Source organism: Bos mutus, chromosome 16, assembly GCF_027580195.1.
Source record: "Bos mutus isolate GX-2022 chromosome 16, NWIPB_WYAK_1.1, whole genome shotgun sequence".
In the NCBI taxonomy this organism is placed as follows: domain Eukaryota; kingdom Metazoa; phylum Chordata; class Mammalia; order Artiodactyla; family Bovidae; genus Bos; species Bos mutus.
Genome location: NC_091632.1, coordinates 57,227,646 through 57,243,672, shown reverse-complemented (window position 1 = coordinate 57,243,672; position 16,027 = coordinate 57,227,646). Strand labels below are relative to the sequence as shown.

Sequence of the window (16,027 nt, the reverse complement as noted above, 5' to 3'; positions counted from 1 at the left end):
AGCACTCAGCCAGCAGAGGCCATAAGACCGGAGGAGGACTCAGAGAGGTCTCAGTTTGGAAGGCCAGTGGTGGCAATCCACGAGAAGTGAAATTAAATTTGGTGTGGCTGTGGCTATGAGCCACAGCTTGTGGTTCTCGGGGTTACAAGAGGCCCTCTGTCTGGGGCGCTCCATGACGTCCTGGTGCTGGCTGTCCTGGGGAACCCTTCGGAACCAGCCACCCACCTACCCTGGGGCCAACTCACCAAACGGCACAATGATGGGGCAGGTGATGCTGTAGGCCATGATGACAGTGAAGACGCACAGCATCCACGCATACATGGCTCCAAACTCGTACTCGAAGGCCTGGTTCTGCGATCGCGAGATGGTGAAGAACTTAGGGCTTTGGTCCACTCCAGCCCACCTCCGTGCTCTCTGAGGTGGTCGAGGAGAACACGTCGGGGAGGACTTTGGAAATGGGAGACTCACAGTGACCCCCACCTCTCAAGCAAGGCCCTTTCTGCCCCTCCACAAGCCTCCTCCAGCTTCACTTAGCTCACACCCAGACCTCTCGAGGCATGATGACGCATGTTTTCATAGTGTTTTCCTTGTTCTAATCGTGTCTACCCAACAGGCCTGTGAGCCTCCAAAGGACAGAGGGGATACGTCTGACTGTAGAACGATCCTCCACAGACTCTGGCGTCAGACCCAAGGTCAGCTCCGCCCCTTCGAGCCGTGTGTCTCAGCCAAGCATTTGACCTCCCTGTGGCTCAGTCTGTGCGTCTGCAAGGTGGGCTCCAGTAGGGCCCATCTCACAGGGGCTCTGAAGATTTCAGTGACAGGATGCAGGGCCTCTCTGCTCATGGTTCCCACAACAGCAAAGGAGAGTAAAAGAGAACCCCACACACCCAATTTAGACTCTTGAAACAAATGCCATCAGTCCCAAATGCCTTTGACCTCTCGGGTTATCTAACAATTTATGCAAATAGAGGGCTATGGGAAAGGAATGTATGGATCTTAGTTGTGTGAATGTGTGTGTGTGTGTGTGTGCGTGTGTGTGTGTGAGATCAGGCCAGTTAAAATGCAAAAATCCCCACTCTCTCCTCTGCCCAAGACAGAGTGGATAGAGGACAATGTAGCCAGGCCACCTTCACACAGGTGCCTCACACCTCCATTCCCCGCAGTGGGGCCCTGGGCCGAACTAGGAGGCCCTGAGCATGGTGCCTGGCACTCCGCTAGGTAAATGTGGTTGGTGGGGAGGCTCTAGGACGAAGGCAGCACCCACGTCCACCCTCGTACCTGCTTTACGTTCTTGCGGTCGGCCGCGGTCTTGGCCATGACCATGCGGAAGGTGTAGAGAATGAGGCCGGGCAGCCGCAGGAGCTCCATGCCGTTGCCGATGAAGGCCGAGGCGATGACGTAGTTCACAAAGAAGGCGCCCTGGTCGGGCAGGAAGACGCACCTGGGGAGCCGCCGGGTGTGTGAGCTGAGCACCCAGGGAGGGAGAGGAGCCCGCAGCTGGGCAGAGGAGGGACTGAGAACTAACCATGGATTTGGCCATCTGGCTATCACTGTCAACCTAGACCTGAGCTAGTTGGGTTCAGTGTGTCTGTGGCTGCCAGCTCCCAAGTCCTCAGGTTACCCAGCGAGAACTTAAGAAAATTCGCTCTCTCCTTTCAGATAGGCACGCGCAGGCCTCCCTGTGAACACTCCCTTAGAAAAGTTTATCTTGAACCTTAGGGTCTACATCAGGACCTACAGTGTAGTACCAGAGGGCTGGGCTGTATCCCAGCTCTGTCTCTTAACTGGCTGGGTAGCTTTGGGCAAGTTCTTCAACACCTCTGGGCCTCAGTCTCCTCATCCGTAAAATAGAAATAGTCATCATTTCTGCCTCATAGCTTGTTGTGAAGATTCGATGAGAAACAGAAGAAAGCATTTAGCAGAGCATCTTCTTAAATAACAGGTATTGTTATTAAAAGGGTGTGGTATAAGCTGAAAATACTAACAAGGACACACATTTAGAAATTAACTCCACTCTCATAGCAAAAATAACCCGGGGCCAGACAGTTATTCTGGTTGCAGTGTTAATCACTATTTCCCTTTCCCTTCCCTGGCACCCCTGAGACCTAGCAGTTCCCTCTCCCCAAGCGGTTCTGTTTTCAGTAAGTTTCAAAGGATGAAGGAGACTGTCACTAATTGAGTTTTAACCTAAAAGATTAACCACATTTCTGCACACGTGGCACAAAGTGGGTCAGTTCCCAGGGTGCAGCCCAGCCAGGAAGCTGGAGGGGTGAAGGGGAGGCTACAGGCGCTGAAGCACAGACTTCCCTCCTCCTCTGTCGTCCGAGGCCCAGCCCCAGGGGACATTCATCCCGGATCTAGAGCCAGAACTCAATGTGGCCGATACTTACTCCAACCTGATAGAGGCCTCTGAGGATGTTTTATCAAAGAGCCACCGGAAGAAAAAATCCAAACTGAAAGAAAAATAAATCCTGTAAGAATTTATTTCCAATACTCCATGTGATCATACCTATATTTTCTTTCTTTTTTTTTGCTTTCTGCTTTTTTTGATTGTTGTTTGTTTTGTAAAAGGCCTAATCTCAAGATCTACATTGGTTTTCTACATTGCATGTACACTGGTTACTTATTTCAACATAACTTATCAGGGCCTGCTTTCACAAAAGCTTCCTTCCTCAGAATAACCAAAGCCACAATTAGACTCGCTCCCTAAGTGGAAGGTCCATGATAAGTTTCATTTTTAAGCATTTTTGTTTTCAAGGCAGAAAGAACCTATCTCTGAAAGTATCAGTGGGCCGGCACAATGGCACTCCAAGGGGGTATGACAGGTTTAAATGTTGTTAACAATTTGGATCCACTTCCAAACCATTTGCATTTTCTTGGAGACAGCGTTCTCTGGATGTGACCTTGGTTCTGAACTTAGAGCAGGAGGTGGTAATGTGTACCTGGTGAGGCCAAGGGAGGGCAGGATCAGCACCATGAAGATCAAGAATATGTAGACCTTGGTCATCATGATCCAGTTCTCTCCTGACCTGCAGGAAGTCAGACGTGAGCCCTCGAAGTCCCTCAGATGCCCCAGGTATTCCCAGGAAGGCCCTTGCTGTGTGCCCATCGCGCTGGTAGGCTGCAGGGCCAGAGACCCCTCCCTCAGGGGTGAGTCTCAGAAAACTCACTTGGTCCAGTGAGATTCCAGCAGTGTAGAGTAGTAGACGATGGTGGGGAGCAGGGCAGAGAAGGACCACAGGAGGAGGGTTGGGAAGAACTGGCTGATGACAGGGTTCTAGAAAACAGTCCATAGCAGAGAGAGCTGTGAGCCTGGGCGATCTGGGTCGTGACCTGTTGGCACGGTGACTCAGTGAACTCAGGGGTTTTGGTCATATTTGTCCCCTAGAACCAATGCTGTACCTGGTACAGGGTAGATATTCCATAATGCTGGCTGAATAGATGATAACAGCACCTGACATTTGCACAGCTCTTTTTTTTTTTTTTGGCCATGCCACACAGCATGTGGGATCTTAGTTCCCTGACCAGGGATTGAACCCACGCCCCTACAGTGAAAGCGCCAAGTCTTAACCACTGGATCTCCAGGCAAGTCCCTGTGCAGCGCTTTAGAGGGACAAAAGCAACTTCATATACAACTGAACTCCACTCATCTTCCTGGCCAGATAGAGAAGCTCTTCTGTTCCCTATAAAAAGCCAACAGCAGACACCACAGGAAGATGTAGTACTGATGGCCAGGACGCCTCTCCAGCCTCCGGCGCACTCAGCTCCCACTGGCCCACTCACAGCTCCCCAGAACTGTGCCATGTTAGTTCCCGACCCGGTCTCTGCCTGTTGTACTTGTTATTGCGGTTTCATGATTTGATTAACTTATTACCTTCTCTGAAAAAATGAGCCTTGTAACAATAGAAGTTTTCTTTGAAAACTAGGTTGGACACTTTGGAAAGACTTGATAAAGGTGAATTTCTGAAAAGTGCTGTTGAATTTGACCGTAAATTAACTGGAAAAGAGCAAGGGAAATGAAATCTAGGATTCTGTACTTTTTGCAAGCATCTTTAAGATCTTGCTTTACTGTAAGAAACTAAAACTAGAATCACAAACAATGAAATAAGGGTATCTTCTCTGTAAAATGGACAAAAGGGAATTCTAATCAGCAGATCCTTCCTCAAAAGAATAGGCCTTGACGGTACACTGTTGTTGTTAAGTTATTAAGTCATGTGCAACTCTTTTGGGACCCCATGGACTATAGCCCATTAGGTTCCTCTGTCCATGGTATTTCCCAGGCAAGAATATTAGAGTGGGTTGCCATTTCCTCCTCCAGGGGATCTTCCCAACTGAGGGATCGAACCTGCATCTCCTGCATTAGTAGGCAGATTCCTTACCACTGAGCCACCTGGGAAGCCCAACCACACAGTCAGTTCAGTCGCTAAGTCATTTCCAACTCTTTGTGACCCCATGGACTGCAGCACATCCGGCTTCCCTGTCTATCACCAACTTCCAGAGCTTGCTCAAACTCATGTCCATTGAGTCAGTGATGCTATCCAACCACCTCATTCTCTGTCATCCCCTTCTCCTGCCCTCAATCTTTCCCAGCATCAGGGTCTTTTCTAATGAGTCAGTTCTTCAGCTTCAGCTTCAGCATCAGTCCTTCCAATGAAAATTCAGGACTGATTTCCTTTAGGATTGACTGGTCTGATCTCCTTGCTGTCCAAGGAATTCTCAAGAGTCTCCTCTAACACCACAGTTCAAAAAGCATCAATTCTTCAATGACATGCTGAAAATCTCAACAAAACTTATGCATTTTTAAAATTATCTATTCAGCCATTTATCACAACAGCCCCATGAGTATAACACGGCAGAGTGTTATAGAAGAAAAACCAGTCTTTAGAGGAAAAAGCAAGGCGCAGAATTCATCAGCTAGGGAATGGCAGAGTTAGGACCAGGCCCTCAGGCCCTCTGTCCACTGTGTGTTTTCCAGGGTATGATTAACCAAATGCCAAGTGGAACTGAAAAAAACAAGACTGAGGATGATATTTCAGCAAAGCCAATTATGGGAAACCAAGTAGATGCCATTTTAGGGAGTGTTTAGTTGTTATCAATTCATGTAAGATTTTTTAAAAAATCATTCATTAGCTATCTAGAGTAAATAACTTTACAACAAGATTACCAGAAACTGAAATTTAAAAAAAAAACAACAATAATAATTGATTCATGATCCTGCTACCCCAGAGAGCAAAAGACGTTTTTTCATTCTTTGCTAGCCACTCCCCATAGCAGCACACTTCACTGGCACATTACTGTGACCACTGCTGAGAGATAATTTTATATCCTGATCTTATCATAAGCCCCCTATGTCTGCCACAAAGTCTATGTAATTTTTTAATGAAAGCTTAATGGTCTATCAGACTGAATACACCTCATTCAACTCAAATCTCCCCTACTGTTGAGCATTTAGATTGATTCCATTAGAGTTGTATCTATATCTTTATAGTAACACATACACACATACATGGACTTCCCTGGTGGCTCAGAGGGTAAAGCGTCTGCCTGCAATGCGGGAGACCCGGGTTTGATCCCTGGGTTGGGATGATCCCTGGAGAAGGAAATGGCAACCCACTCCAGTATTCTTGCCTGGAGAATCCCATGGATGGAGGAGCTTGGTAGGCTACAGTCCACAGGGTCACAGAGAGTCAGACACAACTGAGCGGCTTCACTATACACATTCATATACATGCATGCACACACACACATATATATGCACGTAACATTACTATAAACACATTGTAATAAATGCTGCCATATATGTCCAGGGCTTAAAAACATAGACATGAGTCGAGTGGTTCAGTTTGAAACTAAACTCCGGTTTAGTTTGACCCCCACCCTGCCACCCCAGCCCTTGGCCTCATCCCTCCACCTCCCACTCCACCCTCTTATCGCCAGCCCCGCCAGGAGGGGTCTTGCAGAACGGTCACTCACATTCAGTGCATGGATGGGTTTGGTGACATTGAACTTGTCCATGGTGGACAGGATGATGGAGGGTGTGGTCAGGAAAAATAGCACCACGAAGAGGATGAAGTTGATGCCCAGCCATTGGAACCACCAGCGGAAGCCCTGAATGGAGAGGTTCTTCCTGCAGAGAGGAGGACACGGGCCCTGGAGGCTTATCTCTCAGGCTCTGGTCACCTAAGACACCAACAGTGCACTTGGCTAAGGTGGGTCAGAAGGTCAGGTTCAGGCAAGGCAAGCGACTAGACCGAGGGCTCCAGCTGAGGGCTCATTCTGACCTCAGGAGCACAGGCAAGTGTCCTGCACTGACCTTCAGCTCCAAGAAGGTCAAACTTGGGGTCCCTGTGAGCTCAGCGGGGAGACAAGTTATTTGCTGCTAACATGGCTCCTCAGCTAGAGTCTGGGGCCAGAACCTACCTGAAGAGACACCAGGAGCCTCCAAGCAGACCAAACAAGGCTCCACGTGGCCTTTCTCAGACACACTAGAGACACATGACCCCCGAGGGGCCCATGAGCTGGGGTGTGAGGAGGAGGGAGGCAGGGGACAAAGGCAAAAGGCCCAGCTGGGAACTCCCTGGCTTCTTGCCCCCACCAAGAGCAGAGTGATAACCAGTTCCAAGTTTAGAAAGGTCAGGAAACCAAAGAGCAGAGCCGCCAGGGGCTGACGCACAGCCAGCAGAGGCGAGGGCCCAAAGCTTGCTCTGGACAAGGAACTGAGGCCAGGCTGGACGGCGAGCCGAGCCGAGGCCTCTGCCGGGCCATCCTTGCCCTGGGCATCATGCTTCAGGCTCCCGCGGACACAGCTCAGGTCACCAGCTTGTGCCCCAGGCCAGAGGCAGCTGGCACTAAATGCAAGCCTGCCCTGTCTGATACAGCAGCCTCAAGTCACAGGTGGCTGCTGAGTGCTGATATGTGGCTGGTCTGGACAGAGATGGGCCAGAAATGCCAAATACATGCTGGATTTCAAAGACCACAACATAGGAAAAGGAGACTGCAAAACTTTTCAATTTTTAAAAATTGATTACATGTTGACCTGATAACATTATATATATAGAGAGAGAATTCTTATGAGAGTTAATTTTAATATTTTTTTTAGACCTGTTCTTTATTTTTAATTTTTGGGTTTTTGTGGCCACACCACATGGCTTGCAGGATCTCAGTTCCCCGACAAGGGACTGAAGCCAGGCCACGGTAGTGAAAGCCTAGAACCCTAACCATTAGGCCAGCAGAGAACTCATCAGTTTCTTTTACTTTTTTAAATGTGGCTAAAAGGAAACTTAAAATTACACACACAGCTCCTATTATAACCCTACTGGACACTGCTGATGCCAGGGAGAAACATTGGAGTGAAGCCCTGGATGTAGACAGGCCCCCCCATGATGCCCCCTACCCGCAGCCCAGAGGCGTGCAGGAGAGTGTGTGTCTCCCTGAGTCAAACCTGTGCTTCCAGGTGACTCGGGCCGCCCCACAGGACACCCCGGCCTCTTTCTCACCCCTTCCTGGCTGTGGGCTCACCAGCAGATGTCCTCGGGGTAAGCGGCGAAGGTGACCGACCACCTGGAGATGCGGAGCTCTCTGCCGTGGGACGAAGGCTGTGGCTCACCTTTGCACTGAAGGCCCTGACACTTGCAGGCGTTGAAGTCCTTCAGGACGCTGCCAGGAAATGCAGAAATGGCCAGTGTCTAGACCCCTCAGGGTACCATGTACACATGTGGCAAATAGGACCATGTGAGAGTGGAAGCCCCGTGGCGCAGGACTTCTACTTTATCATTGCTGCTGCTGCTAAGTCAGTTCAGTCGTGTCCGACTCTGTGCGACCCCATAGACGGCAGCCCACCAGGCTCCCCCGTCCCTGGGATTCTCCAGGCAAGAACACTGGAGTGGGTTGCCATTTCCTTCTCCAATGCATGAAAGTGAAAAGTGAAAGTGAAGTCGCTCAGTCGTGCCTGACTCTTAGCGACCCCATGGACTGCAGCCGACCAGGCTCCTCCGTCTATGGGATTTGCCAGGCAAGAGTACTGGAGTGGGGTGCTACTTTATCATTAGCTTATTATAATTAACGCTATGAAAGAGATGCCATTCTTAGCACACTATGTGCAGAACTTTGTTCAGTCCTGAGAACAAGCCTGCCAGTCAGGGATTACCGTTACTATTTTACAGATGAAGAAATGCAGGCTCTCAGAGTGAGGTTTGCATCCCAGCTGTCTGACTAAAGCTCCTATACTGTTCCCGTCATCCCAACACAGGGGGCTCCTCCTTGCGTGCTGCCCCCCTGCTACACGCTGCCTGTTAAGCTGGGCTCTGGTTGCATCCCCCTGCCGGGGCCACGGCCTCACCTTTTCACTCCCCCACCTCCCCGAAGACTCCCTAGCAGCATTAGACTGCATTACTTACGACCCCAAGATACCCCTCCCTAGGACTCCCACATCCACCTTCACCACTCTTTCCCCCCTTAGTCTCCCACAAAGAACCCACCAGCCCCCCATTCCCATCTCAGAACACCCTTCCCCTTCTCACTGGCCTTCCCCCGACCCCGCCTCACTTCAGGGTCTGCAGGGCACATCCAGGAGGTCTGTTCCCAGGGTTCATGAAGCCCCAGGCAGGGAAGGTAGGCAGTGGGGCATTTGCTGGGTCACCTCCCTTCCGCCTCCCTCTCCTGCCCTCATCCCCTGCTGCCCCCAGCACAAGATGACATGGAGATCCCAGGCATGAGAGTGCTTTAGGAGCTAGAGCCGAGGTGAAAACCCACTCCCCTGGGCGAGGCTCCTGTCAGCAGTGAGCATTCCGCCTCCAGTGATGCCTCTGTAGGGAGATGGGAAGGACACACACAGGAGAATCTGATTCCAGAGTGGGTATATGAAGGAGGGTGTGTACACCCCACCTGGGAAAATGCTGGGCCACAGAGGCAAGAGGATCCCTGGGCAGCTGGTGAGAGCCCGGCAGTAGGGTAAGGCTATGACAACCAGCTGCAATCACCCAAGCCCAGTCGTCACACAGACACAGGCTGGGCTCACCGAGGGAGTGAGTGGAGTGGGTGGCTGCCCCCCACGCCAGCCACAGCCAGAGAAGGAGATGCAGATGCCACAAACAAACCCCAGAGATGGCGGTCCAGCAGGACCATCTCAACCCGAGAGGAACAGCAAGTTGTCTGGAAGCACAGAACACACCCACACTCACTAGGTGGCCATGGACTTCTCCTGGAAGGTGACGAAGGCCATTCCCAGGGGCTGGTCCTGGACCCTGCATTCCTCCTCTGTGATCCTCTCCATCAGCCCGTCCTTCATGCGCGCATAGTAGGAGATGGCGTCCTCCTATCAGAGGACACAACCCCTTGTGATGACGTGGCCTTGTGTGGGTGTCAGGGGGCCCAGCACCCATGCCCCCGGTGGGGTGTGGGCCCTCACCCACTCACAACCCCGCACTTCACAGCAGCAGAACTGGCCACAAGGCTTGGGGTTGATGAAGGTGCGCTGGCCTGTCTTCACCTGCAGGTTTGTGTAGTAGGTCAGGCTCTTCTCAGTCTTTTTTCTGTAGTGGGAGGGACAAACGTCAGACTCGCAATCCTGTGGTGTGACTCACAGCCTGCACCCGTCATCACCCACTGGTCACCACCAGCTTTCTAAGCAAGAAAAGGGCAGAGCCACCCTCCTCCCATCCTCGCTGGGGAAGCCGAGGCCAGCAAGGAAGGAAGGTGGGCATCTCAGAGGGAAGGGGTCAGAAAGCTGCAGGCCAGCTTTGCCCATGCCCACCGCCCTGCCAGGCCTCCCTTACCTCTCCTTGCACAGGTAAATCAGCTTGGCCACATCGTAGCACAGCTGGACCTCCACCACTTCACACGTGGGATACGCGTCCCTGTGCCCCGGAAGCAAAAGAAGACCACTGGGAAAGAGAACCCCTGGCAGGGGAGACCCCAAAGACTCCAAGGCTGGCAGAGCAATTACATTTTCATTTCTGCACCAGTGGAGACCTCTTTCCTCTTTGTCTTTTACCAAAGGGGGAAATTTTGAAGTATAATACAAAGAGGTCCTTTTTAATAACAAGGAAGTAACTGCCTGACACTGACAAGTTTACATCTACTTGGCTTTAAATCAGCACTTCTTTTGGAGAAAAAAATAACACTATCCATTACCTCCTCTACCCACTCAAGGGAATAAATTTGTTGTTTGCTCCAGGTCATTATCTACCTTAGACCATCACTGAAATCCTATTCAGTTTGTGACCCTTTTGAAAAATCACAGGTCTAATGAAAGCAAAGGACCCTCAGCCCAGTAAATGCATTCACAGATCATAGTAAAATACTGCATGTATACTTATTCTTGGCTGGGCAGTGTAAGAACATTAATTTATCTGATCCTTACCATGACCTGTGAGGTTTCTGTGCCCACTTTACAGATGAAGAAAACAAATGCTAGAGAGGTAAAATGACTTGTGATCAAGATCACACGGCGAGTGCATGTCTGAGCCAGGAAGGGAACCCAGGTGGCCAGGTCCAGGACCCATACCTGAACCCACCATATGATGCTTCCTCACCATACGCACATAATCATATGTACAACTCCTGGGCATTCCTGAACCAGGTAAATGCCTATCTACTTCATGCCAGGCACCAGGTACTGGGTGTGGAGCCTGGAAAAGTGTACATCTTAGTGAGAGACAGACAGCCTGAAATTGTCACAATTTCAGGTCCCAATAGGAGGTTTGAAGAAGAGAACAACATCCTTGCTACAAGGCTGATTCACACATCAATCCCCATGGATTGCAGCAGTGTTCACTAGAAGGGCTTCCTAAAATAGGAGAAAGTGTGATTTAGTGTTCATAATGGGAATGCAAAGACTTTTTTTTTTCTAAGAAATACATTAAGTGGAGCCACTGTTTCCAAAGGGCTTCCCTGGTGGCTCAGTGATAAAGAACCTGACTGCTGATGTAGGACACGTGAGTTAGATCCCTAGGTTGAGAAGATCCCCCCGAGGAGGAAATGGCAACTCACTCCAGTATTCTTGCCTGGGAAATCCCACGGACAGAGGAGCCTGGCAGGCTACAGTCCGTGGGTCACAAAGAGTCGGACACAGCTGGGCATGTACACACGCACTGTTTCCAGATGTTGCCTAACAGGACACTTGGGAGAGCTGTTTCAAGGAATCAAGGAAAATGATTCCAGTATCCGGTGTTTACACACAGAAAAATATTTCTAAAATGCTTTGAGTTTCTGAAAGAGAGGTTAGTCAATAAATTTTAAACATTTCATTTTACAATTCTGTTTATACTAGTAATTTGAGGCCTGGCATGCTGTGGTTCATGGGGTCGCAAAGAGTCGGACACGACTGAGCGACTGAACTTGAACTTGAGTAATTTGTTTAGAAAGTGTTCTTCATAAATAAGGCAAAGCTAAGCCATGCTGTTGCTTAGTTGCTTCAGTTGTGTTCTGTGTGACACAATGGACTGTAGCCTGCCAGGCTCCTCTGTCCATGGAATTCTCCAGAATACTGGAGTGGCAAGAATACTGGAGTGGGTTGCCATGCCCTCCTCCTGGGGATCTTCCTAGCCAAGGGATCTTCCCAAACCAGGGATCAAACCTGGGTCTCCTGCATTGCAGGCAGATTCTTTACCACTGAGCCACCAGGGAAGCCCAAGCTAAGCCACAGCCAACCCTTAACCCATACTACAAATTACTGACTGCTGATGAGGAAGGAACAGAGACTGAAACCTCAGCTCCCTGGCTGGGGTTCCAGCCCTCCAGCCCAGGATCCTGGGAGTCTCTGGCCTGCTCCCCCCGTACCACCCCCTTTCCTGATGTGCCATATGATGCTCTGCATTCATGGCACTGTACACACATAATTTCCTTCTCACAGGAAAGCCCTTTCTCCATCCTCCCCCTGCAGGATCCCTGTGCAGGTGCTCAGAGGAGGCTGCTGGGAAAGGAGGTGCTGCTCTGAGGACAGAGCTCTGGACACAGAGTGCTCACTCAGGAAACACACACTGATCAGAAGAATGGACCATGAAATGCAGGCCCAGGTCCCTCCCCTCCGAGACCACTCTTTCTCAGGTATCTCTTCTTCTGCAAAGTTGACACGGAGAAGCCCAGGGTGAATCCTTTTTTTTTTGGTGGGGAGGGAGGGTTTCCTGTGAATCCTTTTCTTTCCCCACTAGCTCTCGAGATGTTTCTCTGTTCCCACATGCTGGCCTGTACTCTGGCTACTGCAGTCACGTGGCTTTTGGCAGAGGACGCAACACCCCAGCCCAGGCCCTTGCAGCCCCAGCAGAGCCTGCGCACAGTAGTATCCAAGGCTCTGTGGCTGGGCCAGGCCCTCTGGGGGTCTCTGTGGGTGCCCAAGCTCATCTAAGGTGCCCGTCCCACCAGGAGGGTGGCCGTGCTCCCCTTCCCTCCCAGCGGAAATGGCCCTGCTCACCGGAAGTGGCTCTCCACCGTCTCCTTCTTGGCATGTCTGGGGAGTCCCGTGACAAACAGGGTCCTCCTCACCTGCCAGAGAAACACCCAAGCGAGAAAAGTCACCAGGGCAAGCCAGTCTGCAGAAGGACACCCTATTCAAGCTGTTCACCCTGTTTTCCTCCCCAAGGAAAACACTGGGGGCTCAGGGGCTTAGAGGCTCATCTTCCAAGCCTGACAGAGCCTTGAAGTCTGTTATTTACATAGCATCTTTTCTAGGCAATCAAAAATACACTTCCAGGGGATTCCCTGGCAGTACAGCGGTTAGGGCTCTGTGTTTCCACTGCAGGGGCATGAGTTCAATCCCTGGTTAAGGAACTAAGACCCCACATGTCACACAGTGGCACAGCCAAGAAAAAATACATTTCCAAAGCAATTTCTATGAGCCTCCTTCGCATGACAAGAGACTGAGAAAGAACCCAGAGAGGGGAGGTGACTCAAAAGAGGTCACACAGCATATCAGAGTCAGACCCAAGAACTAACTCATTGGAAAAGACCCTGATGCTTGGAAAGACTGAGGGTAGAAGAAGGGGCCAACAGAGGATGAGATGGTTGGATGGCAACATCAACTCAGTGGACATGAGCTTAAGCAAACTCCGGGAGATGGTGAAGGACAGGGAAGCCTGGTATGCTGTAGTCTGCAGTTCATGGGGTCACAAAGAGTCAGACATGACTGAGTGACTCAGTAACAAGAGAAACCTCCCCTACCCCCGTCAAGTTGTGGGCTGCAGAGAGAGAAGGAGCTGCTGTCAAGTCAAACTTCTTGGAAGTTACTTAGAATCAGTAACTACAAGCCCAAACCCCACAAATCTAAAGGCTAGTTGGCAAAACGGCGGGTAATAGCCAAATCCTAAAACAATCTAGCAAACAAAAAAAAATCTAAATGCCAATTTTGAGCACACACATGCAAGTCTGAGGCCCCCTTGCACTCCTTTCTGGCTCCCACCTGAGACCTTCCCCAGCACATGCCCAGACCACCCCCTACTCACCAGGCTCTCCTCCTTGTACTTGATGGACTGGGTGTGGTGTCGCATGAAGACCACGGTGAGGATGAGGTAAAGGATAGCAAAGACGGTGTGCAGCCAGAGGAGGTTGTTGCTGTGGGGAGAAGGGAACAGCACCTGCCATCAAGGCTGGGCCCCCAGGCAGGGGCTGGAGGGCAGGGGCTGGGCTTGGTTACCTTCATGGCCCTGAGCTGAAGGCCAAACGCTTCATCAAAACAGATTCCTCCGACAGAGGTGGCATGGCCAGTGCCCCTTTATAGAGGGCACTGCGCTGACAAATGCACCCCAGCCCCACGTGACACCCCCAGGTCTCCTAAGATCCACTGCAAAACAGCAGCAGCCCGGGGCGTGTCCACGCCCATAGCCCAGGGACAGGTGCTAGCGGCAAAGAAGCTTTGGGATGCTAACCCTCTCGCTTTGGCCTATCCTGGGCTCCAGAGTCCACCCTCTCCTCGGTCTCACCCATCAACACCCTCATGCCTGGCCACCTTATACTCACTCAGTCTGCAGGTTTGCGATTGTTGTCCTCCCAAAGCTGTAAGGGTCTTTGTCTGCAGAGAAGCACAGATACTCAGGGTCACACTAGAGACATGAGGGGGGTAAGGGGAGCAGCCTTGGTTTGTGGAGCTCTGAGGAGGGGAAGGATATGATATCCAAACCAGTCCGAGGATGGTGACGCTTGTCCAGTCTTCAGAGCTACACCACCCAAGGCCTTTGCTTTACTCCAATATGCTCCTGACAACTTCTTCTCAACCTACCTGAAGTCAAAATTTGACTTCATCTTGCTTTGAGATTCTTGTGGCATCCCTTTGGAAATCTAGAAACATCCTAAGCTGTTCCCAAAACCAAATCTGGGAATCACTGGGTATAAGAAGTGGATCAATGGGACTTCCCTGGTGGTTCAGTGGTTAGGAATCCACCTTCCAATGCATGGGGTGCAGATTTGATCCCTTGTCCGGGAATTATTAATAAGATCCCACATGCCTCACAACCAAAAAAAAACCCGAAACATAAAGCAGAAGAAATACTATAACAAATTCAATAAAGATTTTTTTTTTAAATGGTCCACATCAAAAACCCTTAAAAAAAAAAAAAAGAAGTAGATTTACGATGGTGTTTTGGATGTTGGATTCCTACGGGTACTTGGAAATAGAATTTCACACTCGGATTTTTACTGAGCATCACAACCACCTTCCAGATCCACTAACTGTGGCCACCTGATTTGGGTGGCGACAGGAAGCTATAAAACACACTCTGAAAGCTCCGATCTTGCAAATCTTGAGGTCTTTCTCCTACTTAGATATTAGAGTCCCCAACTCTTGGTCCAGGGGTGGATTCTCCACCAGATCTTTAATCAAATGGGCCAGTTCAGAAAGTCACCCTGAGACCTTCTCACATCTGAGTTCAGCAGGAATGCCAGGGCTCTGACCCAGCACCATGAGCCCTTTCCCCAGGGCTGATGCCTTGCCTGGGGCCCAACGCAGGCAAGACGAGGAGTCCTTACCCAGCAAGTCCCCTGAGAGGTTGACGGGCAGGATGACGCACAGTGACAAGCAGCTGACCACCACCAGCAGGAAGATGATGTGTCTCTGGAAGGACAGGTAGTGAATGGCGTCCTCCCCACACCACTCCAGGATCTGGTCATCGCTGGCCAAGACACACACAGAATCCTAATGAGCACTGGTACCGGGCCAGGCCCCTGAGGCCTCTCGCAGATTATCTCATTTAAAACTCATGACCGTTCAGGAGGTCGGTCCCAATCTGACTACCATATTACATGTGAGGAAACAGGAACAGAAAAATCACATTAACGTCTACAGTCTGGGACGTCCCTGGTGGTCCAGTGGCTAAGACTCCATGCTCCCAATGCGGGGGGCCGGGGTTTGATCCCTGGTCAGGGAGCTAGATCCTACGTGCCACAGCTAAGGCCTAGCACAGTCAAATAAACAATAAACATTAAAAAAAAAAAAAACCTTTTACAATCACCCAGCCTGTAACAGCAGAGCTACAACGTGAACTCCAGAGCCTGCCTCTCAGCCTCCACCCCATTCTCCTGGATGAAAGAACCTGCCACCACTCCACTTACTGTCTCTAGAAACATCTGTGCCTACATTTGTATGGGGGTGAAGCGTGTAAGTACAATTATTCCTCTGCATCCATGAACAAGCAGAGCCACTGACAAGAGGGTTGCTGGGAATCTTCTGAGCAAAGCTGTGTGTGTCAGGCTCACAGCCCCCACCCTTCCTCCCGTCTCCCTCAGACAAACTAGGAGAGAGAGGTGAGGTCACTGCTTTAAACACTGCAAGACTCTGTCCACCCGACCAGCCTTGCTTCCTCCCTGTGTCCCTGCTGTGGCCCCAGCGGTGGGCGGGGGGCAACTTGCTCCACCCCTTCCCACCCTCAGTGCTATATCTGGAGGCTCTGAGTCATCTGGGCACTCAGAAAACTAAAATTCTGGTTTCTGACAGCCAGACCTTCCTGCTACGGAGGGACAAGGCATGGGGGGTATCTCTTGCTCCTGACATGAAGGTACCCTGAGGGTCTTGGTCTCAGAAGTCCAGGAAAGCACTGCACTG

The 16,027-nt window shown here is 50.6% G+C and overlaps 1 protein-coding gene across 2 annotated transcripts in view; it reads right to left on the bottom strand.

Moving 5' to 3' along the window:
* Nucleotides 1–16,027, bottom strand: part of TMEM63A (transmembrane protein 63A) — a 36,083-nt gene that overhangs the window by 4,866 nt on the left and 15,190 nt on the right. The window contains exons 7-20 of one of the 2 annotated variants that reach the window (XM_070385409.1): nucleotides 14,956–15,098; nucleotides 13,951–14,002; nucleotides 13,437–13,545; nucleotides 12,410–12,480; nucleotides 9,774–9,854; nucleotides 9,407–9,530; nucleotides 9,180–9,313; nucleotides 7,519–7,656; nucleotides 5,974–6,127; nucleotides 3,171–3,277; nucleotides 2,943–3,029; nucleotides 2,391–2,453; nucleotides 1,279–1,441; nucleotides 246–414 (exon numbers count right to left, since the gene is read on the bottom strand). In XM_070385409.1, the coding sequence (XP_070241510.1) occupies nucleotides 246–414; nucleotides 1,279–1,441; nucleotides 2,391–2,453; nucleotides 2,943–3,029; nucleotides 3,171–3,277; nucleotides 5,974–6,127; nucleotides 7,519–7,656; nucleotides 9,180–9,313; nucleotides 9,407–9,530; nucleotides 9,774–9,854; nucleotides 12,410–12,480; nucleotides 13,437–13,545; nucleotides 13,951–14,002; nucleotides 14,956–15,098 (1,595 nt within the window). The remainder of the gene's footprint in view (nucleotides 1–245; nucleotides 415–1,278; nucleotides 1,442–2,390; nucleotides 2,454–2,942; nucleotides 3,030–3,170; nucleotides 3,278–5,973; nucleotides 6,128–7,518; nucleotides 7,657–9,179; nucleotides 9,314–9,406; nucleotides 9,531–9,773; nucleotides 9,855–12,409; nucleotides 12,481–13,436; nucleotides 13,546–13,950; nucleotides 14,003–14,955; nucleotides 15,099–16,027) is intronic. The other variant, XM_005903712.2, reaches the window with a different exon arrangement.